The 25072-nt window shown below is 40.4% G+C and overlaps 1 protein-coding gene across 6 annotated transcripts in view; it reads right to left on the bottom strand.

Annotated features, from left to right (window-relative positions):
• The window catches only part of AGBL1 (AGBL carboxypeptidase 1), a 478919-nt gene that overhangs the window by 276899 nt on the left and 176948 nt on the right, over positions 1 to 25072 (bottom strand). For all 6 annotated transcript variants that reach the window (XR_008203809.1, XR_008203808.1, XM_052672162.1 and 3 more), the window contains one exon: positions 20413 to 20579. Coding sequence is in view for 4 of the 6 variants with exons in the window: in XM_052672162.1 (XP_052528122.1) it covers positions 20413 to 20579 (167 nt within the window). In the remaining 2 variants the exon portion in view is untranslated. The remainder of the gene's footprint in view (positions 1 to 20412; positions 20580 to 25072) is intronic.

Raw genomic sequence — 25072 nt, 5'->3', positions numbered from 1 at the left:
TGTGCATGGTCAGTCTGGGAGAAGTAAAGCTGCACAACAGATGCTGTGCATCTCTGAGGATACAGCTGCCACTCAGCAGCTATGAAATTGTTGGTGAAACTACTAAACATCAAGGATTTGAGCTACTGAGTTCCTTAGCATCCAAAACTTTAATGAGAACTGAGAAATACAGAAGCACATTGAATATTTCAGAGTTGGAAGATTGAACTTGAGGTTTTACATAAGGGCTCTTATTAAGGAATTTGGAAACTAGCATCAAACAGTTTGTCCTTGAAGTTGTCTCATAAACATTTCTTGTTCAGATGTAAGACTGAAGCGAAGTAAAATGCAGGTATGGCCACTGTGTACTGCCATATTTACTTTTCATCCCAATTTCTCCCTATTATATATTTATTCATCGTTTTGTATTCTTCTGTGCTTTTCCAAATCCCAGATAAGAGCTGTCCTTAGTGTTCACTAGTGTCTGCCCTATCACATAAAATTGCACAACATGCTTTCTACCTTATGACATGGTCAGTTTTCTACAGAAATAGAAATCACTATCAACTAGAAGCTGCTGCAATTAGAGGACACAAACACCCAACAGCATACAGTTACATATTGGGGGTTGGACTCGATGATCTCTGGAGGTCCCTTCCAACCCCTACAATTCTGTGATTCTGTGATATTTCAATGTTCAGATAATAATCACTAGGAAAAACAGATAATACACAACACTGAGGCATGCAGCATGCACACTCTCACACCTAAACATACCCAATCCATATGTACACACAGAAGAGGTTGGATCTTTCAATCAGAAGAGTTTGTACAGAGTATGCTAAAACAGGATTTTTACAGGCAGTAAGACGTATTCATTGGAGAGAGCAAGCAGGCTTTGTAGATACAGGATGCTCCGTGACCCATCACAGGTGTCAAGTCTTCTTGCTACAATTACTCTCAGAAAGCAATGAAACACAATGTTCTGCTCTAAACTTAAGTTTCATTGGCACCAGAAGTGAGGGAGGCAGGCATAGAAGGGCATCAGTACTTACATTTTCAGCACAGTGTTTATGAACAGTTCCTATGTTAAAGAACTCTGGAAAGGACAGACTGTTGGATAGGAAATAAATTGTTTTTTGGAGGCAGCCAAGAGGATAATTCCTGAGTAGCATATGGATATGAAGGTGTTCTCCTTGCTCAGAATGGACAGGTTAGGGAATAAGAGACAGAGCATTGCCTTGTATGTCAAAGTGTTTCTCTGAAATCCCAATTAGAGTAGGAGACAGATTTGCTGACAGTGCTTGCATGGTGATTAAGGAAAGCAAGCAAATAAGTGCTGTGACAAAAGCAATATCTTCCTATATCACCAGTGGGATCAGGCATGAAGGTCTTTCAGTAAAGCTGCTTGCATCTGAATGTACCATGGCTAGGCTCTGGGTGTACAGAATACCAGAAACTCACTAAGAAAATTTTAAATACTTGAAAAGTAGAACAAGTAAGATATTACAACAAAAAAACATAGCAGGGTAACTGACAACCCTCACTCCGGCATGAATTAGAGATTGATTATTAATAAATGAGATAATTACCTCCCCCTCAGTGAGAAAGAAGAAAAACACAACCTTTGTTACTTGCTGACACTGACCAGTGTCAAAGCTATTGAACTTCTTGGATCTCCCCAGATTCCACAAGGTAAACAAAAGGTACCCAAGCAAGAGATCTGAAAGCCTGAGTTTAGAGTCATCAGGTATCCAGCTAGTATAATCAGATGATTCACTAGGCCAGTTCTGGGTTATTATAGAGCAGTAGCCAGACTAAAGTAATGTCAATACACTGGAATTTATCTCCAATCTACTTTTAATACCTTCGATTGATCAGAATCTACTGCCAATACCTTCAAAGAAAGAAGATGCTTTGGGAAATAGAACTTGCAGATTGAGAGATAAAGCCAAAGTCTTTAGATAAAAACGAGAAAAGATTTTGCTTGTCATTTCATAACTGTGATGAAATTTGTAATTTGTGTTTGAGCTATATTTTGATAGAATAACGTGGCTGTAAATTGCTTGACTACAAGTATGATTTCCAGGTAAGGCTGACTTTTAGCAGAAACTCTGTTTCCTTCAGAAGAAACAAACCCTGATACCAATCAGCTTTTCTCACTTCTAAAGACCTTGTCGACCCAGCACAGGACATGCAGTTCTCTAGCATTAAAGAACAAGTTCATCTTTTCCTTGTAAGCAGTGTCAGAAGAGAAAGACAACACATTTCAGAACCATTTTGGCCTTACAAAGAGTGATGCCATGGAAGAGCTTCACCAAAACTTAGCAGAAGAGTGAGTTCAAGTGGACAAGGCCTTATGAAAATCTTCCACAGAACTCAATGGAGGTGGGGATGGGAGTGTGGACGGGTATATGAATGAGAATTCTTGAAAATCTTCTTCTAAGAGTCCTAAGAAGAACTGTCAATTACTGGGGAAAATATATATGAAGAATATAAACACTAATTATGTTACTACAAATAAACAAGGGTTAGGAGACCAACCTGGTCACATCACAAGCTCTTTGTTGACTGTAAATGTGTGACAAAAATATGCAGAAAAAGATTAAAATAGATTGTTTAATATGAATGAGTACAAATGTACAGAAAGAACACCAAGGAGTAAAGGTGGAGAAATGAAGGCACAAAGTGAGATGACTGGCAAAAATAACACCGAAAAGGATGCAATTCTTTAAATTTATTAGTAGCAAAAAGCAGCATAGTAAATGCTAGTTTGCTCCTCATCAGAAAAGCAAATCCTACTGATAAGGCTGCAAAGAGAGATTTTGCATCAGTTTTCATAAAAAGGTCAACTGTGATGAATTAACGTTGTTAAGAACTAACAAAGAAGTAAAAAAAAAAGGCCTAGAATATAAAAGGAATAAGGTAGAGAAGTTACATAGCTTAGATCTCTCCAAACGAGCTGAATCTGCTATACTTCTACTGCATTTCTAAGGAACTGACTCAATCAATCTCAAAGCTGTTAACGATTATTTTTTTAGAATTTAGGAAAGCTGGTGATGAACTAGATAACAGATACAATGTACAGACTTCTTCTGAAGACAGAAAAAAAGGAGGAGACGAAAAACGAGACACCTGTCAGCTAACTCCAGTTCCTCAGAAGAAAGAAACAGTTTAGAAGTTAGGAGAAAAGAGATGGGTATCATTCAGCACACCTTTGTCAGGAACAAATTATTATTATTAATGATTCTAATTTACCTCTGTGAGAAGGTGTCAAGGAAACACAGAGTGGACAAGATGCCAAGAGACAGTTTCCAAAACTTTACTAAATTCTCAGGGCAGACAAGCAGCACGGTCTAGATGGACTATAAAAGGATGAACATTTGTAGATTGCTCCAAAAATAATGCGTCCTATTTATTTCCATGGACACCACTGTAAATACAAAGAGCACAGTAACACTGTTCGATGCAGTAAAAAGCTGTTAAACACTATTTCTCAACTTAGGCTCTATCATTAGCTATGCATTTTCACCAGCACTGAACAAGAGGCTGCACGTCTGGAACGCAGTTTGTCTTTCACATCACTGTCGCCAGTGCTGAAACGTACCACTCAGTGCCTCACTGTCCTCACATCCACTGATTGGTCACTGTAAACGTCCAGCAAACATCAGTGAATGTCAATGGGTGCCATTTTTTCTGCACGGAGAAATTCACTTCTGCCCCTTTGCTTCATACGCGCTTCCATGACAGCCGCCATTTTGCCAGATCTCCCCTCTGCTGCCATCTGTCACACAGCAACAAAATGGAAAGGAATCCTGGTGGGAAAGTTCAAACTCTACTGCCATACCATCAATATCTGCCTCTGACATCCTGAACCAACATAGTAAAATAGGAGGCTTTACTTTCAGAGCAGCTCTTGTAAAAATTGCTTAGAAAAAGTACTCTGAAAGTAGTTCTAAGTCTTGCTGTCAAAATGCATAGCTGTACTAAATGATCTTCTGCAGGAGCTGGTCATGGAATTGGTACAATTCAATATTTTCATTAAAGATTTAGATGAAATAGAAAGTATGCTAATTTGATTTGCAGATGAAACCAATGTAAGACAAGTTTGCATTAGAATTCAAAATCGTTTTGACAAACTGGAAAAGCAGCCTGAAGTAAACAGCTGCAATTCAATAGGGTCAACTACAAGTTACTACAACTAGGCAGGAAATAATCAATGCTGCAAACACATGAATGAGGAGCAATGACAAGGTAGCATTTTTACTGGAAAACAACAACAACATTCTGCACTATTGAAGACTGCAAGTTGAATCTGAGCCTGCCACTCTTTTTTGTAACAAAAGTGCAGGTACAATTCTGGCTGGGTATTAAAAAAAAAAAAGTTAACTGGCAAGACACACAAACTAATCTGTTCTCTCTGCACTGTTAATCTCGGCTAGAATTCTGTTTCCAGTCTCAGGAAGCAATTCACAGGGAGACTTGTCTCAACTGAAAAAGGTCCAGAGGACATCACTGAAAAGCAAATAAGCCTCTTCCTATGGCTAGTCTGGGTAGAGCGAAAAAAAATACTTGGCAAGGACTTCCTATGGCAAGATAGGACTTAAGACAGACAGCTGGAAAACATGCTCTAAACATGAGAGTTATAAGAGCTGGATCAGATTACTTACAGAGTCTGGTAATCCCATTATTAGAGATCTTAACAGAAAACTTAGTCTAACATAACAGAAATGATGCAGTTGAAGTTGAAGAAAAAAGATGACCTGTGGAGATCGCTGCCAGCCATTAGCATCCTAATTTTATGCAACCACAACTTAAATATAGGAGCAATAATTCCAACATTAAGTGGCAGAGCAGAGGCAAGGGAGCAACTGGACAGTTAGAGGATGTGTCTGCTAGAACAGCGCAGGATGACTTTCATTGGGAATGAGATGCATTGGTAAGATACCCAAGACTGGAAAATCAATCACTACTGGAGACGGCAGTATTTAAAACAAAATCACTGTAAGGTCAGAAAACAAAAAGATGAGAAAGTATAATCCTGTATCAATATGCACCAATTGAATTAGGCAGTATACAATGAAAGCTTGAATAAAACTTGCCTATGGTACTGCTAAACCTAGGAGGATTACAGGTCAGTCCTTGCAAACTCACTCTTCCTCACAAAAACTCCGGAAATGATCCAAATGAAGGGAATTAGAACAAGCCTTCATTGACGAACCGTTAGGAACAAATAGATTACTGAAAGCTGTGTACATTTTATCAGCAGCGACTAGGTTTGGCAGGGCTGTTATCACTGGGTCTTAGTTTACAGAAGTATAGATGAAGGGGAGAGACCATCTGGGCAGAGCTGCCAAGTGAATCATAACGGATCAGGAGCACAAGGCTTCCCTTCAGAAGGATGAGCTGGGAACACCGTATTGGGAATTCTTTCTCTCACCAATTTCATCTGATCTCTTCTCCCTAAATCCCTTTTCTATTCCAGGCTTTGTTTCTCTGGGGCCACTTATAGCACTCCTTTGTTGTCACTGAAGGAAGGAAACAAAAGAAGCAGCAAAGCATTTTTCTGTATTAAAAGCACAAAGATGAAATGCTTTGTTGACTGAATGTGTACTCTGCATTCTTAACTGTTCTGATCCTAAGCATAGCAAAGTCTTCAGTTGCCTTGGGTCACATTCACAGTACAAGTCAATATTTCATCAGTCTGGTATGGATTACGGAGGACTGAATTATCTCAGTATAAATTCTGGATTGCATTTTCTATTGTCCATGGACCTGATCCCTCCCTTCACTTTCCTACCTGCATTTTAGGAAAGGCTGCAGGTAGTTGTCATTCAGTAGGGTTTTAATAGATACATTTTCAGTTCTAATACCGATAGGAAGAAGGTTAGACTTTACAATACAAAGAACAGATGACAGCCATAAACTATCCCTTCTCTTCTGCCTCATCTCCACCCCCCTTTAAGATAGCTTTCTCTATTTAACTTATAATTGCAGTATGATTTTTCTTCGGGGGATGAGATTCTTATCAACTCCACCATAAAGCAAGCAGAATAAACTTTATCATGGCAAACTACAGGCAGGTAAAAGTAAAGTCTGCCACCTCTTTTCTAGAAATGAATTAGCTCTGGTGCTATAAAATCTCTAACAAGTTGGATTAAAAGACAGACTCCTCTTACATCTTTATTCCCAACAGAAATAGCACTGCTATTGCTGGGAGATTTATTCATGTCACAACCAAAGCACTTCACATTCCCAAGAAGACTAAGTCCTTTGGCTTTTACCTCTTGTGACATCCTCAATACATTACCCTTTCCATCCGCAGACCAGGGTATATTAGAGATTAATACAGCTCAGCAACTCAAAACACACAGATTGTCAGTCTCGGTAATCAGCCTGAAGAATTTAGAGGACAGTTGTTATTTACTGAAAGTGATAAGAGACCCAGCAGAACACTTAACTCTAAATAAACAATGTGGAAACTTCACTACCCAGAAAGTCCTAAGTGGCAAATACACAGCTCAGATGTTCCTGAATATGGCTTGATTGCATTCATGCTGTGAGGCAGCAAAAGCAAAGGGAGCGAAAGCTTAAGTCAGAAGGCAGGGGGCCTTTCTCACATGGATCTGCTCTCGTGTTTAGCACTGGTTTGTTAGTTCATTAAGAGCACGTTAGAAATCTGTTTCTCCATGCTTCTCACCAGCTCCACAGTGCAGCAGGGTGCCATTTGTTACAGCACAACTCGGTAATGGGGCCTTCTGGCATGTGAGCAGCAGCAGCCTTGCCCCAAGGGCTACGCAGAGCCTGAAGGGAGCTGGCAGAGGCTTTGTGCAGCACAGAGGTAACTGCAGTCAATTCTTCACTTCTCTTATAAGTTTCCCAGTAGAGAAATGTCCTAACAGAACAATGAGAAGACTGCAGACAACCCCCATCTCCTCAGAAACATGCAGTGACATACCTAGCCTACCCTACTGTTGTGAATTTGAGCAAAAATGGGGAGCTGGGAGTCCTGAGAAGTGCAGCACACAGGACAGTGCTTTAGCACTTTACCTTTCTTAAGCTTGCAGTGGTTTCTGCTCACCCTAACGCTGGAAATAAACCCATTCTCCAACAAGCTGTTGCTGTTCATTCTAGGACTTGTGATGGAGCTCTGAAAATAGTCAAGTGGCACAACAGAGAGGGCTCCTGCATTTATGCCAACATCAGGATCCAGAGCCCAGGGATCTGAATGGGCTGATAATCGCCTCCATCGCTGGGCACTAAGTGGTTAGGCTTTGCCAGCTGCCAAATTCCTGCCAGCAGCATGTCTGATATCCTATAATAACCAGCCAGATGTGGGGCTAAAGTAAAACCTGACAGAGTTCACGAAGAAAACGGTGTGCCTGCCTCCCATGATCAGCCCTTGCTGATCTTTGAACTCGGTTGTTATCTTGAAGGAAAGCCTCTTCTGAACTTCGGTATGAATCTAATTAATGAGTTAATTCCCTGCTAATCTATTCTCCTCTTTGTGTCCGTTTCATGATTAATTTAGTTCCAGTGAATTTCCTTTACTGACTGCAGAGTAGAAACACACTTCCTATCCTATTAATCTCCACTTCTGACCCATCAGTAGGGCACTAAACAAGGGCAAATGGCTCCATGCTTTTATTTTCTAAGCCAAGTGATTTCTAGAACAGTAAGGTGGGAGGAGGTAGGGAAATTCTGCAGGCACATCATGCTACTATGTAAGAAAAGATGGAGTAAAGGCTGTAGATTAGTTGAAAATTCTGCCCAGTTACATCAACCATACATCTGACAGAGAGGAAAGAACAGCAAGGCTGCAAACTCTATAGGAATGTCATTCGGATGTAAAGGATCAGATAAACAGCCAAGCCCAAGCTCCAAGAAGATAAAATCTGTTGAGGGAAACATAACAGAGATCTGGGTTTTGTTACTCCTGAAGTTCTGAGGCTCCCTGATATACTTCCAAAAATATTTTACTGGTGTGGAAGAGAAGATCTTGACTGGAGAATACACAGACTTCTCTGTCTACCTCCACCTTCAGTACTCTTGGGAAAAAAAAGGGAATTTGGCCTGTTTACCTGCCTGCTGAGGTAACAGTTTCTCTTTCAGCATCTAAATCTTAGAATGAAGTCCTCATCATTGAAAAAAACATAATCTGATGTTTAAGCTAATAAAAGAACAACAAACCAAACCAAAACCAACCTGCATTACTGCTAGTAGTGTACAAACATGAAAGAAAGCAGCAGTAAGGCTGATATTTTCTTAGGAAAGCTAAACGATTAATAACTACCTGGAATAACATGGGGAGTGAGCACACGGCTGCAGCTTTATACCTCTGGATCCCATTCAGGGCTAGGCCGTTTATTTCCTTTAATGCTTTACATCTGTTAGCATTAAGCCACACTAACGGCTCTGATGGATTTACATGTATCTTGCTGTTGCATGCATCTCTTGAGAGATGAGAGATGGGAAAGGTTACCTTCCCGCAATTGCATTCCTACCCCACAGCTCTCATGCAGCCTTCAGGGAAGCATTTAAAAAAAAAAAAAAAGAAAAGAAAAAGAAAAGTAAAGAGAAGCAAAACCAAAAGAGCTTCCTTCCCCCATGAATTAAACAAAAATGTTTTGAGGCTGTGTAACATCCATAGAAGAAGAAATGCTGCCGGTGATTAGCATCGCAAGCCTTCCTTCTGATGGCACATCGCGTCGAGGACATTTTTAATGATGGATCAAGGACACTGCTCTTTGAGAGTCACCTTGTTTAGGCTGTGCTATCTGTAGCTTTCTTAGCATGCAAACCCAGCACCTCACAAGAGATGGAGTAGAGGCAGAAAAGCACCACAAGGCAAAGAAGTATCCTGTTTGCAAGGCTGTTCCTGTCACACCTGCAGGGGAAATAATCTCAGATGTTTCAGAGAGCATCTTTCTATTGATCCTTCCCCAACAGCCGTTTACTCAGAGCCACTCTGTAAGGAGATGGAAATGCCAGAAATGAGGAAAAATACTCCAAAAAAAGCAGAGAGCTGTAGTGAGCCTATCCATTACCCCCTTTCTGATAAACCCCAGCCCATACCCCAGAGCACTACATTTCTGAGAAGCCTGAGGAATTAGTCGATGCTGCATTACAGAACAGCCCTTCAGATATCTGACACTGGTGGGAATAAACTCCTGATGGACCACAACCAAAAGAAGGACATGAGCTAGCAACAAGAACAAAGATCAAAAGTCATGCAGGGATGCTGAGTACTCTGCTCCCAGTTTCTCTGTATCTCCAGGTGCTGGGCCATGCATGACTAGATTTCCCAAGCAGACTGGTGTATGGCCAGCAGCAGCAGTATTACAGGCTTAGCTTTCAGGCCTTACTCCCCAGGCACTTTCTCCACTTGGAGCACAGACTTTGATCCTGAGCAGTACATTTACACAAAAAGAGCTTGGGTGTGATTTTCAAGAGAGAGAGAGAAAAGTGAACAGAAGTTTTGCTTCTAAGTCTCATGTCTCCAATCTGCTCCTTCTTGAAAATGGCAAAGAAGTCTCAGAGACATTGTCAAAGGACCCAACCAATTTTTCAGCCTAATTCATTCTTTGCAGATCCATTAAAAAAATATTAATATATATATATATATAAAATTCTTGAAACTAAGGCAGTTTTGAGAATCACTTCCATGAAAGCAGGAAGGGACCTTAGGTCCCAGCTTCTTACAGGGACCCTCTGTCTTGCTCCCTGTTTGTGCTGCCCACAAGCTGCCAGCATGACTTCCTCATCTACTCATCTCTCTCTCTTCTATTTTGACCATTCTGGACTAATTAGGTAAAAACTGTCAAGTCAGACATAACACTGAAATCTAAAAAGTGATGTAATTTCTTATGGGCATGCACTTTCACCCGACAGTCTCTGGTTTCCTTCACAATACCTCTCTGTGACCAGTAATCTTCCAAGATAATTACTTAAAGATAAAATGGTTTCTCCAATAAGCTTCAACTGCAAGGCCCACAGACAACAACATGGAAAATATCACAAAACTGATTTTAAGAATTGCTATGCTTTCTCTATCGAAACCACCTTGAATTCCTGTCTTCCTACATATTAAAGGATAATACATACAATCACAGAACAACACGATTTGGAAGAGACCCATAGAGTTCACTGAGTCCAATTCCTGACTCCACGCAGGACCACACAAAAATCAGACCGTGTGCCTGAGTACTTCAATAGGGAGGGATCCAGAGAAGGTGATAAAAGTCATTAGAGCAATAGGAAGGCCAGATAATATGAACACCTTTCATGACCAGATGCACAAGAAGAGAGGCGATCACTGTTCACAAAATAACTGGCAATTTGGGTACTCCCAATTATTCTCTCTTATAGCAGAGGACAAAAATGCATTTGCAAAGGTGCAGTTGCATCAGCCCAGCTGATGAAAGGAAACACTTTCTGAGCAACACACAGCTGATCTATAAAAATCAAGAGATAGCAGGGTGCAGTCAGGACCAGGGAAAGATTCAAAAAGCATTAATCACTTGTACAGAGAACATTGCAACATTTCATTAGAAAGGATTATTCTTATTATAATTACTGAGAAAGGCTATAATTTGTCACATTTCTGAGTATAAATAAATAACAGTCTGAAGATAGAAAGGCATTTCCCTGCGGGTAGGGATAGTTTGTAATTGTCCATGATGGCAATTTCTTGCATCTCTCTGAAATCTCTAATGCTCAGCACTGTCATGAAGGATGCCTGACTGGCTGGACATACTACAATGGATCCTGTCTCACAATTCACATATTTAAAGATGAAAATACAGGTTATGTGCTACAATGAAAAATAAGTATTAATGCTACGGAAAGCCTGACAAGATGAATCCAGGTAGCAGTACTTTACCCAAATTCTTGGCTGCCCCCTGCAGTTCAATGGAGATCAAACATTAGTTTGGTATTTGGAAGCTTACTTGCTATTTGAATGCATCGGACTTTTTATCTTTTAATGAGATGCTGATGCTTTATGGAAGATACTGTAGAATGGCATCTTCAGAAACAATTCTGGAGTACAGAGTGTGATGTAAAAACTTGTTGAGCAGCCCAGACAGAACAAACAGATTAGACAGGAATAGATTGAGAATAGATGCTTTCTATTCCTCCTTTTATTCTTTATTTCTAATGATACTGCCCTGATAGCTCTTCTTGAATTCAGTTGCTTCCACTGCTTACTCTTCCTCCAAACTCCAAATCCTCTAACTCTTTCCAAAATAGGGATTTAAGGTAGTAACTAGCTGTTAATGCTAACAGGAAGCCATTATAGTTTAACTGGTGAATAATATGCCATAAATAAAGCTGCTGGTAATGTACTTTTAAATGGTTAAGGATGTAGTTGAAAGTGTAACCACAAAACCTGCTTCTGTTTCTTTAAAAATGAAACCCATTCTTCCAGAAATTAGCTTTACATCCATCTGAAAAACACAAGTTTTACCAAGAATAAACAGAAGCAGGATTGAGAGACGTATTCAGCAAGGAACTCTAACTGCATCAAAGGGGAAATATGGAGAGAATATGCCCTAATAGCTGTAAACAGCTATTTTTCTTCTTTCCTCTTACACTGTTCAGAGCCTGCTTCTTCTTTCTGCTCTGGTGGTGGTCAGTGCTTGGCATGCTGTCTTTGCTCAGCCTGCACTACTGGTATCTACAGACTGGCCATGGCCAAAAAGGCACGGGTCTGTCATCTTGTGAGTGAACTTTCCCAATATTCATGGGAAATGGATTTGAGCTTTTAGGCTTGAATTTTTTTCTGTTTTGCAGATGTTAAGTATTCACAGAACCACAGAATAGCTTGGGTTGGAAGGGACCTCAAGGATCATCAAGTTCCAACCCCCTATGAAGATCCATATGAAGTATTAACCTCATATGATCTTCATCAACACATCTCTACAGGCCGGGCCTAATTCTTACAAATCTTCCTGCTAACATCACGTTAAACCTATATATTTTAATGAATCCCCACTATTTCTGAGGCAATATAATGAATCGTCAGAGGCTACAGCAACTGGCTTACATGTTTATAGCTCTACACATACGTGCTCATGTGCATCGGTACACGTGTGTGCTGGGTCTGAAAACACCAACCTGCACATATTCACCTCATGTCTCACACAACAGCCCTGCCATGCCTGTCTCTCTAATATCTCGCATGGCAGCAAGCAGCAGGGGCTGCGCGTGAGTCACAGCCACAATACACTGCACAGCCGGAGCCTCTGACAGGATATACAATAGAGCTGAGATGTCAGTGGAGGTGGCTTTGGAGTACTTTAAAAATGCTGTTCAAGTGCCAACTTTCACCTCCAAATATGACACTTTGTTCGCCCACCCGCTTTCTTTCCAAGTGAAATGTTCCTTTTACTGCACTCGACAGCTTTAATTATGAATTTATCTGTCTTTTCTATCCCTATAACTGTTCAGTCTTTCATTTGTCTTGCATAGATTTTTGATATGCTCCTAGATAGAAGTTGTATACTGTCACCGCGGTACAAGTGGCCTGGTCAGACTCTCATTTGCAGGCTGGGCATCAGACCAAAACCTGCAATAAGCTGTTTGCCTCGAAAGCACAAATCTCGTGTGTTCCCTCTGCAGAGAAAGAATGCAGAGAAAGGAACACAACGTGCCTAGGAGTGTCATTACATCAGAACCACTATGTTTTCCTTTGCTCTTATTGTCTGAGAAACTTAAATACGTATAATATTCTGACCTGAGGAAAACATGGTGGTTTTACTGAGGCTTCAGCTCCTTCTATCATATTTTGCCCGTGACAGGAGACCTTCATTTTAAACAGCAGCAACACGTGTAACACTGTCACCATCAATACCGTGCAAGACTGCAAGGCTTTGATGCTAGTGATGTGTGGGAAAGCAATCCACCTAGCTCCACAATAATGTTACATGGAGTTCCCCAACACTGCCTCTTAAACACCCAATCCATGGTCAATCCAAAATGTCACATCTTGCAGCATTCAAAATGACCAGACGTCTAAAAAGATCAATCCTTTCATTATCCTTTGTGCCTTCTAGAAAAGATTCTATCCTGTTCCATGGTCACTGCTACCCTGGTCTATAAAGGTCATCTCAGGGAAGTGCACATCCCTCATAATCCAGTCTTTTGGGGGATATTTCATAACTTCATTAATTACTTCTGAAGCAATCAGCGCTGTATTTCTATCCCAGCACGTGAAGGGACCCAATAACTTTTATATTTCCAGTTAGATTTTAAGGGAAAAGGGCTGCACTACAGAAATACAGATGCTCCTAATCAATACGAAAATGTCTAATACCAGACAGTAGCAATGTGCCTCACAGAAAGGGCAATGCAGAGCCCATTTGTTCTGCTGGATATATACAAGTTCATTATTGGTACTCCAGTCAGATCTGTACGTGTACAGTAATTTGAATAACCTCAGATATGATAGCGTGTAGTCCTTCTGTGATTCCTTTTTCTGCCATTTGCTCTTTTTCACTCATTCCTTCCTGCTGCTGTTTAAATTGCAATTATTAGCTATTAAATGATAAATGAATTACCTCTGAAATAAGCATGAATAATTGTTCCAAGCCTGAGATAGGCTGGGGCTGGTATTTGATAACAATCAACAAAAGCTGTGCAGCTCCCAAGGTTATTTCATAATAATAATAAAAATCAATAGGAGGAAAATAGGGACAGCTCCAGAAAGTGTTAATGAAAAGTTGCTGAATTACAGTGGCTCACCTGTGCACAGCTACATAAAAGCCTTCTGAATACCAAATACATTAATTATAGACTGCATTGCTTGGCTGAACCTCCAAAGAATTCATTGGGCTTGTATTCTCCCACTAACAAAGGAGAGATGCTGAAGAGTGCTGGATGAGAAGGATGAAGAGAGGGAGGGATGGAAGAAAGTTCATGTTCTTATTTAGAAAACACGATTATCAATACATATACTGACAGTAAAGTCTGAACCTTGTAATAGATCTAAATCCAAAATCAGAGGTGTTTCCGCTCAGTAGCAGCACATCGAGGTTTTAGGTCAGACCTTGGACAGCAAGAAGATATTCCTCTTTTGCAGCATCTGTACGAAAGATCACTGAAAAGTATACATATAGAGTATTTGAGCAATACCTCCTGGTAGTCATAAACTGATTCTGACTTCTTACAGTAATGTGAGTCCACTCCGGAACCTGTCTTCAGCTGTTCTCATAGCTGACACACACTGTTACTGTTAGAAGTTAGATGTGCCTTGAAGAGTTACATGAAATACATTAGCAGCTCCTTTTACCCCTTGTTCTATGCCACACGTGACACGGTGTGGCAAACGTGACATATGGCTTATTGGGTAAATCCAATCACCATCACCATGCCCTTTTTGCTTAGGCATCCAACTACAGAAATGTCATATTCATAGATGTTCCAAAAGCAGCAGAAACTTCAAATTCCTTTACTAGCAGTACAACCTGTGACTAAGCTAAAAAATGGAATCAATAAACAACTTCTTCTTCTGAAAGCTGCCACAAGATATTTAATGTCTACAGATGATCAAGGTTAAAAATGTTCCAAATCTTTACTTAAAGAAAAACGAACATTCAGTCAAACAGAAATCTGAATCAAAACTGCTAGATAATTCCTGCTGACATTTTCCAGGAAATTAGATTCACAAAATGATGAAAGAGGGCTTTCATCTTCATGCATGTGTCAGAGGACTCCCCAGAGTCCAACCATCCAGCCTGCCCCAGTGGACCAGATGCCGAGCCTGCTGGAACTGCAAGGAGATGGGGGCATCTGGGAGGGTGAAGCATTGCCTTGCACTCAAACACTCCAGCTGAAACTTCTTCCAGTTCGTATAATTAAAAAACAAAAACAAAACAAAAAAACTGTAACAATGAATGAAACCCACATTCACCTGTAAGCACAAGACGATGCAAACCAGAAAGAAAAGGAGCCATTTGCCATCACTGTACAGAATTCTCATGCCGTATTTCTGCTGTTCAAAGATAAAGATGCCTGAACTGAAATCAACATGCCACGCTCCTTCTTTGTTCTTCTGCTGTTTGAACTTCCCACTTTTGGGTCTGCTTCGCTCTACTCTGATCCAAATGGCATTTTGGCCAAATAGCTTAAAAGATGAGTGGGGTTGCTTGCACAGCCATAATCAGGGGAGGATGCATTACAGAGAAGAGATGGGAAATCCAACAGTTCAATACTATCCAGGATTGTGATGGTGTATCAATGCAGTATAGGAGAAGAGCAAACACAGTTCCAAACGATCTACAAATCCTTCTTGTCAATTATTGGATTTGCCATTCACTCACCGACCATTTTAACTGCTCATTGCATGGAAGATGAAAAGATTACATCTGGACAGAGGGCCACGGTAGTGATTAAGCATTCTGCCTTTGATTAATATCACAGTTAAGTATATTTACCATCTGGGGCGGAGAGAAATTTGGCTCTGCTCAAGAAACATAAGAAATTACAAAGAAACACAAGAGATGAATAATATCTGAGTCAGCAGAAAACACTTAATGACTTTGCAAGGGTCTGCCTCAATGTGTAAGAAACATCTCCCAAAAAAAGGGCTACAATTGCTGCAGTATTTGCAAAACACTCCCAGGCATAAATGCAAAAAGAGAATGAAGGAACGTGCCATCCATTCAAAACATGAGGAGGAAGGGGAAAACACCTTTAACAAGGGAATGATCTTGCTTTCTCAAACCTGTTCTAAGTGAGCAGCCACTTCTCATCCTCTTTGTGGTCATGAAAAATGTGTAGTTACCTGGGCAGCACTGACTTAAAGCCCAATTGTTTCATAGCAAATGAGGCATGAAACTTATTATCAAAAAACATGATGTCTGAAGTACATGCTGTCATTTCATTTTCCCAGAAGAGAGCTTCTGAACGCCTGAACTGAATGCAAGGCATGGTGGGAGGCTGGAAATGCAAAAATTAGTGGTTCTTGAGCAAAAGCACATTTCTGAAGCCAACATCTACAGCACTGTATCTTTAGGAGTTCAGAGAGTAAAATGCCTCTATGATCAACTGACACATTACCTTGTTTTTTAGAAGAGGGCTGCAAAAGGCAGGAAAATCTCCACATATTTGACCTTTGACCTTGGCAGAATGGTCCTTAAAACTGGCCTTGTTGCATGCTGGTGGAGAAGTAGTTATTTGATGCAAAAAAATACCTATAAAAAGTTCGTGAAAAGAAAAACCCACAAGCTAAGTTCTTTAGTAGGTCTTGTGCAACATGAGGGTGATGATGCCTGAACAAGTGTGAAAGTTAAGGAGAAATGTCCCAGGGGCACTGGATGCTAACTAAAAGCTGGCTAATACCTTGAATGATTTAACCACTAGACAGGCAGTCCCTTTACTGGACTTTCCCCAGTTTTAGAAAGGTACAGCATTGAGTAGGAAGTAGTTTTCTGTGGAGAGAGTATCTGAGTAAGGAACTTGCAGTTTACTGTAGAGATTTCAGAGTTAAACTATTTCCAAACAGTCAAGCACTTCCAGGTAATCCAGAAATCCTATGATCTCACTGCATCTCATGGCAATAATCTCAGTGTCACCTGTTGGCTTTTAAGGCAGCCTTAAGAAGGACAAATATCTATCCTGGTAACTAAGTGGAGCTTGGAAAAGTCCTGAATGTGCTTAGTTTCTATCCATCCCATGAGCTTCAGTGACACACAGGGAGAAAGCAGCTCTTCCCTGCCCCTGTACCTGCAGCCATCACACATTAAGGCTCTGATGTATCTTATGTATGTATCTACCTTATACTTCACCTTTTGGCATGATCACGAGACAGCTGCCACATAGACAGAACCAGTGACAAAGAGCTTTTACATGAACTTCATGCTGCCCAAAGATTTCCAGGCTCTGGGGGAAATACTCTGCTGTTCTGTTAGTGAGCCCCAGAGATTAAAATTCAACTCCCCTTTTACTTATTTTCAAATGCAGCTACTTTGTTACTGTGCCTCTCCTGGGAACTTATTCCACAGTTAATGCTTGTGAATGACTTCATTTACTGTTCATGCTAGACTGAGGTCAAGAAGAAATTCTGGCTTATGTTCCAAAATGTATTTAGTTAGGATCACTAATGGTTTAGTACACCTTTCTTTGGCTCACTGGAAACTGTACACTGAACACTATGAGATCAGGTGGGAGAAATCCCCCATTCACACCAGGATGCCTCCACTACACCAGTCACTTCCCCAGCAGTTATTACCTTGCTTCAATTTACTGCTCAGTGACTCTGACAGAGCAAATAGTTTATTCTAAATATTCTAAAGTAGTAGCCAGGTCCAGCCTGCTCCTTCATCCTCCTCATAGCAGTAGTGGAAAAGTAAGGCTGCAAGACGCCCTGAGCAGAGAGAGCTCTAAGAGGAAAATTAAAAGACACATCCACTTATAAAAGCTGACAGGTGAAAATGTTCACTGTTGTAGGGAGATGCTGAGATGCCAAGTCAATGCCATGCACACCAGACACCACGACAAAAAAGACACAAATGCAGAACATGAACTGTAGGGTTTTTATAACAGAAGAGACCTCTGACTTGTGATCTGTGTACCTTTGCCATGAGGCATTTCATCTGGAAGTCAGGTCTGTCCAGTACTGGATTAACTTCTCTTTCCATGGCTTGACCTGTCACCCAAAGTACTATAGAGATAGGCACTCAGAAATGCACACTGAGAAAATTAGATGGACGTATTTAACATAAGCACTGTGCAATGAATCTCACTGATCAGCTGTAGTGGTCAGTGCAATTTCAGCCTGCCTTCTGCAAAACAAAATCCTACCAACTAAATAACGATTGTATTTTCATCAAGGTCGAGCAATGGTCATCATTTTCTTTTGACACTGTTAATCCTGCTCTGATAGGAAACATCCATATGTGTATCCTTCTCTAGACGTGTCAGCAAGACAGTTTTCTGCAATACACTTCAACAGAAACAAACATTAGCTGCAGTCGGTGCCACTGGCTCCCACTTAAACACCCACTGTTCATTACACAGTACAGAATTCTGGCAAAGGGATTGCCTGCAAGGTGTTTAAACAACTTCTGCTCACAGTGTAAAGCACACAAGAAAGACATCCCACACCATAACCATGTAGAGCACTCTGTGTTGAACCTGCAGGCCCCAAGTTTAACTCTGCTTTGGCAAAGGTACAAAAATAATTCGGGTATTTCCATCCTCACAAGAAAAAAGCATAGAAAGTACTCAAGGATGCTGTGCATCTTTGTGATAACTACTTCCTGCTTCTTAAACCTCCTGGACTTGGAAAAAGCAGACTGTAATTTCCATTGATGTAGTGACACACCACCAGTAAGCAGAAAGACTCTGGTGACTCCTTGTGCTACCTAGAAGGAGAAAGACTGGACTTCATCTTTACAGAGTAAGATTAGGCTGAGTGGAACCCCAAACTGCAACCTCCAGAGAAATGTTTTGATGGATAATCAATTTTTTTATTTCAAAGTCTATGAGTTATTTTATTTCAAAGTCTGAGCTGGGGGAGAGGCCTGGATACAGCTGCTCTCCTGCCCATAGCAGTGTGTTCTCTGTATTCTGCATTCTTCCTTTGGTTCCTAGGTCTCCTATTCCCACTAAAATCAAATTATGCAATTCTCTTGGCAAGACTCAAAGAAACCCAGAAGCAAAATTTTAATTTTCTGAATCAGAATCAATACACTGCACAATCATTTTCAATGAATTATTTATCATAAAATAGAATATGCTTACAAACCCCTTGGTCCCCGTGTTTCCCTTCTCCTGATCTCCCACAAAAAACCTCCTACAATATGACGGATCTCTAGACAGGAGCAAACAATGCAATGTTTACTTGTACTATAAATGCCAACTAATCACACCTAACCCATCAGAACTCCATAAATCTGCAATTCTACCCAGTGAAGTGAAAGCAAACAGGTCACCATCACACTGCCTTTCAGCAGTGGCACTCCATCCCCAGATGACATGGAGTTACTAACGCTGGGAAACCATGAAAGGACAGAGTGCTTTGCTTTCAACCACCACAAACATGTCTGGAATGGTATGGGAGCTTTACAAGACAAGGGATTTTTCTTTAACTGTTAACTTCTTTAAAAGTATTTGTCATTGGAGAGTGTCTTATTGCTATATTGGTAAAGGTCCATTACCTACACAACATCAGGAAAAATGAAATGAATGCTAACTAACATGAAATCAACCAAAGAAAAAGGTAATGGGAAACCACACAAATGAGAGAAAGTGCTCACGGAGTCAGTATGACCAGATGGCTTATTTTCAGTGTTTGGGGCAAGTCAAAGTTCAATATTTTCCTTCCCAGAAGTTATTTTCATGCAAAAGCTTTTCTAGCTCTAATTCAGAACTGAAATTTTGATTTATATCTCAAACCCATCTACCTGGCCAGGCTTCAGTAGTTCTCTCTAATGACACACCAACAATTTGTCGGATGGCTGTCCACAATAGTGAAACCATTTAGGATACATGCTAATTGCTTCATTTATATGTTCCTATGTACAAGCGAGCACAGCTATACCAAAGGAATGTCTCTATATTTTAGTTCTCTTTTTTTCATTGTTCCCCATAAACATTAAAAACCATGAACAAGCTTGTAAGAATGGTTTCAGGCATGAGGAACAGGTGGTGCTAATGTCAGTTAAGTATTCCTGCAGGGGGAAGACTGGAAGCTTGCTGTAAATTATGGGGGCATTTCTGCAACAGAAAAATTGGCTTTTCATTGATGAAGCTGGAAGCACTCTTTGATAACAAACCCACTGGGAGATTCAAATCATATCACATCGCTAAGTTTTTCTTTCTCCATTTGTCTTGAAAAAACATTACTGCAAGTGTAAGTGCTTGCATGTAGCACTAAGAAGAGGATGGTTTAGAAAGACCACATACATTTCGGCTTCATTACAGCTGAAGCATCCCACAGGCTGACATCCAGGGCAAATTCCCCATATACTTACACTGAGGCAACCTCACTTGCATACATCCCACTGAACATAGGAAACTAAGAAATGAATTTTTCAATTTGATAAAATAAAAAAACCTCCTACGTGATCGTTTGGATAATGACATCATCACAGGCACCAAAAGTCAGAAACCTATGCTTTATATGTCTGTAGGATTGGTGCCGTGAAGAAAAGAGGAATGACTGTGTGAATCCTTGCAGAATCAGGCATATAAATTTCTAAATCATACCATCAAAGCCCTTTACTAATCTTCAGTATTAGTTCCCAGTGCTATAGCACTTGGAGAATATCTTCCCTGTAGGTGATTGTCTTCACAGAGAGATATGAGCTGGACAGAATGTCACCTGAAACTTTGGTTTCCTGCTGATGAATTACTCTGGGACAGTGCCATCCATATGCTCAAGTAATATTTTGAGAGGAAAATGAAAATCACAAGAAAACTGTCACTGACCTTTGTGCCCGGTCTGTTATTGTTATTTCTTCCTCCAGATCTAGGAGTAGCGCTGCCTGAGCCATCACCTTCTTGCTGCAGGGCAAGGATTTGAGGTGCAGAATGAGCAGAGCAAGGCAAAACTTGCTTCCCATCTCCTCCAGCTCTTGAGTTCCCAGCTGCAAGCCCTGGTGGAAAAAGTAGGAAGTTTCATTGCTGAGTGTACGAACTGCAGGTGTTGGGAGATTGTTTTTCAGAAGGACAGTTCTTAGATTTCTTCCTCCCAACTGAACGAGGTGTTTGTTTGCTTTCTATATATGCAGAAATTTCAGTCATTCATTAATTCAATGACAGCATTTGTTCTACAAGATCTGTTTAAAATAGTTTCTATTTTACAACTGTGGAAACAGGCAAGTAGCATAAAAGTTGTCATTGTAAAAATTAGACTCATACCTAAGGAGGATCTGACTAAATAAAAATCATTATGTCCTATTTTTTCTTTCTCTCTGCAGAAGTGTCATCTCCCTAAGCAATGGGAAACAAATAGGTTTTATAACTGAAAATACTGGGCAGTGGCAGAGATTAAAGCAAAACAGTGAGGAGGGGAAGGAGGGAAGATCTTTAACAAGTTATGAATTGTTTTTTAAGAAAATCAATTACAAAGTAATTGCAAAATAACAAACAGCTCTGAGGAATTTCTCGGTGTATTAAAAGCTTATGTCTCTTGTAAGGATGTGCAGGCAAAGAAATGCACAGACAGGATTGGGATTACCAACATCACCTTTCTAAGAGGACTCCTTCAAGCTGTGGATCCTCACTTGGAAGAGCCCTGACTTTGATAGTCTATGCATGCTTTTACACTAAGTAAAAAAAATAAAGATCTAACAAAAAAGTAACACATCAAGGGCCTACACAGGAGTAATCCGGCATAATTACTGGTAGTTTCTCACAAGCAGTGAGATGGCAAGAGACCAAAAAACCCCTAAAACACAAAAGAATCACTGAAAAAAAAAATAACCCTAAGAAACTGCAAAATCCCTCATCTTTGACATTTAGTGATCACATCATGTGTTACTCCTTAATGCTATCACACCAGGGGTTGAATCAATTGCTGAGCAATTGCTGCCTTTGTCAGTATCAGCCCTGTGTGCTTTTGAAGCACAAACCACCTCTGCAGCCAACCTTCTGACAAGAACTCCAGTCCCATTTCCAAGACTGTTTCCTTAGCAACTGCCACAAGTCCACGTTCACAGCCCTGGCAGCAGCCACAAGCACGGTGTGTGCTCCATCCAGTGTGGCCTGCACTTGACCCTCCACTCAGTGTTTGTTAGTGGACATCTTACCGGTAACAGAGCCAATATAATATATTCCAGTAACCCATAACAGGGGGCTGAGCTCTGATCTCATATTTCTTAGTAGTTTGTTTTGCTTTTTAAATTTTTATATGCTTCCTGTTTAACGTTGCATTTGTCACTTCCCTAGGATCTTCTGCAGAGCTGAGAGAAAATGGGAGCCAACAGCATGCAGGTGGATGGAAGAAAGATGCTTCTCAGGTGACCATCTACAGCTCCCTTGTAGTGCTTTTTTTTTTGGTTTATGTTTGTTAGAGGCCACAAAGTACCTCACAGGGTGAAAGCCTCCACAGGTCCAGAATGTACAAAGAAAATCTAGCATTACAGAAGCCCTATCTGATAACAAATACATTTTCCTGTAGTAATACATTGAAATTCTATTTCTTTTCTGAAACTCTATGAGTAAATATGAATAGGTAATTATAATGATGAACAGGAACAAATAATGCATTATTTTGAGCTCTGAGTGGTTGGACAGCAAGATAAACAGAGGACATGCCTAAAAGAGCACACAAACAATGTGAGAAAACTGAGCCTCACTACCAGGCAGGGCTGAAGGACTCTGGAGAACTGACTTCTGCTCTCAGAAAGTCTCTTAAATATCTTTAAAGCAGTCAGCAAATCTCCAACATCATTTCTTCTCCCATCCTAATCACCTATACTGCAAGCTTTGCTAAGTAAGAGCCAGGTACAACGAACTATAGTAATTATTAATAATGATAAGAAAACAGATGAAGAGGCTTCGAGGAACCAATGGTCATTAATACAAAACAGCTCTACATGGATTCCTAACTTTCATTATTTTACTTCAGAAGATATTTTAATGTGCCAGAGTTAGAGTCAGCAGGTAGAAGTGGTGACATTTCTGAGCAAAAAAATGTCACATCCACAGCAGAAGAGTTATTCTCTCAGGGCTAAAAAATACAAAGAACATCTTGGGGCTTTCCCTGGGGTGTATCTCAGGGTCCTGCTTCCAAGGCCTAGGCAGCACACTAAATACCTATCGATCCAGGAGATGCGAATAGTGACAGTGCTAAAACTCAGCCTGTGGGCTTACGATTCCCTGGGGTTTTATTCAGATATGAAGAGGCCTTAAGAAACTATGAACAGAGAAGTAATAATAATAAAACTATAATACACCTGAGAAGCCTCAGACAGTAACTGCTCATGCTCTGAAGTTAGCTGTTGTATGATGGATCCATATTGCTTTCAGAGCAGACAGCTTGGGAATAATAGCAGGAAACCTCAGCTAGAACATTACAAGTTAACACATTTAATTCACCTCGAACACAGGCAGACTTATTTTCTAACTCAGAAAATGCTCTCCCTCTTCTTCCTCAGCTCTCAGCAGAGGTTGGGGCTGAAGCTGCATAGGTGACTACCATTAAAGTGAAGACGTCGAAAGAACTGACGTATCAAACTAACGGCATTGATGATATCTGCCAGCAGTGCCACGAGCTGGTGCTCTGGTTAGGATCCAGCCCCTCTTGCATTGCTTGAAAGGGATTTCCCTCGTAGCTCTGCAATACACATGGCTGTAAAAAATGATCAGATCATGCTCACAACTTTGAGTTGTGAAAAAATTATACAAGAGATAAAGAAAGAGAAGTGGTGAACTTTGGTTTTGATTAAGAAGCAGGTGGGAAGCACACATCCACGGCAGTGAAGCTGCGTCGTTTCTACTCATAGTGACAATATATAATCCATTTGCCACTACTGTACAGGAGGAAGCTGTTCTACCTGTCAGCAGGTTCTCTGCTATGTCCTGAATCCTCAGTGACCCTATCCTTCTCTATCACAATGCCTTATTGCTCTGTCCTCCTTTGGAAGCATCTATATGAGAAGCGGAGCACAGTGCAGTCTTCCAAGCCAGCAAAACCTAAGCAAAGTCTGAATCAAAAAAGTGCACCAGAAAGCTGCAGACAAGATCATCAGTCTTAATTAGTTTAGGCTCAGAGATATGCTAACAAAGCTATTCTATTTTGATGATCAGCTCATATCTTTGCAGAGTTCTTGCTCTTCGCAACGTGAAAGTACCAGTCTGGATCAGCATCAGCTTGATACATCACGCTCTGCTGCACAATACAAATATGCCCACTGGTCCCATGGGCCCCCTCATGCAAGTCTTTTAAAGACATAATGTTAAAGGATAACAGGTTAATCATTTCCTGGCTATTATAAAGAATAATGGAGCTAAACATTTTTTGCCAATCTCTTCTCATTTTTTCATACCACAGCAGGCAGTACAGTAAGAGACATCACCCAGTAACTCTCTAATGTTTGGATGTGTCTTAATACATTATTTTGTGGGAAGAAATATTCCAGAGGAACTCAACATGGCTAATCAGATGAATTAAATGGACACAGTCTGTTAGCTCTTGGTCTAGTTAGACCAATACATTTCTTCTCTTTTCTGCCAAAACGGTTTTTATTATAACAGCTAGGGCAGTGAGGTGTTCACCTGCATCTCCTAATTGACACTGTGTCACAGTAATAGAAAACATGGAAGGAGGAAAAAAAATAAAGCTATTCTGTGATTTATAGTTTGGCCAAGATAATGGCAATAAAAACTCTCCTAATGAAAGTTGATGAAATCATACCGGAAAAACAGTTCATTCACATTCAGCACTGATGCATCAACTATATACTCACAACTAAATGCTTCCAATGTCTCTCAATTTGCCCAAAAGCACATCACAGGATAAAAGACAATGTAACAGGAAAACTTCATTATTCATTACTCATATACTTTAAACAATCCCACAGCCAAAGGCAGCAACAGCTTCATAACACAGATATTGTTGAAGAAGGTGGAAGGACTCCAAAAGTTAAATGAGAAATTTCTCTCTCCAGCAGGGTAGCTAGAGCTGCAGTTAAACTGGAGTTGAAAGATATTAATAAACACAAGTAGACAACAGATTTCAGAGCCATCATTTTTCTCTTGCATTTAGAGAAAAGGGATCTTTGGCATGCAGTATGGTCACTTTTGGGCACTGTTCAATCCTTGAGGCAATATTTTTTCCCTGCAAACTTACTTCCAGTCAACACATACACACACACATGCAGAGTATTCTCTGCATCTCAATAGCTTCACACATGCACAATGGTTATGCCCTAAGGCTGAATATAAATAAATTGACAGTCTGGTTTCCCACTAATTCCATCAGTGAGCTCTCCATCGGAATACTAATGGAAACTGTTTTGAGGCTGTACAGGACAAACCACACAGCTGAAAGAAACATTTGGTGCCTGGTGCCTGCAGCTAAAATTTTAGCCCGGGCCAGCCCCAAAAGACAGTGTTCTTTAAACCCCTGTGAAAGAAAACATGC

This window comes from Tympanuchus pallidicinctus, unplaced genomic scaffold (genome assembly GCF_026119805.1).
Source record: "Tympanuchus pallidicinctus isolate F22 unplaced genomic scaffold, pur_lepc_1.0 scaffold12, whole genome shotgun sequence".
Lineage (NCBI taxonomy): Eukaryota > Metazoa > Chordata > Aves > Galliformes > Phasianidae > Tympanuchus > Tympanuchus pallidicinctus.
Note: the sequence above shows the minus strand (reverse complement) of the source record. Positions and strands in the feature narration are given on the sequence as shown.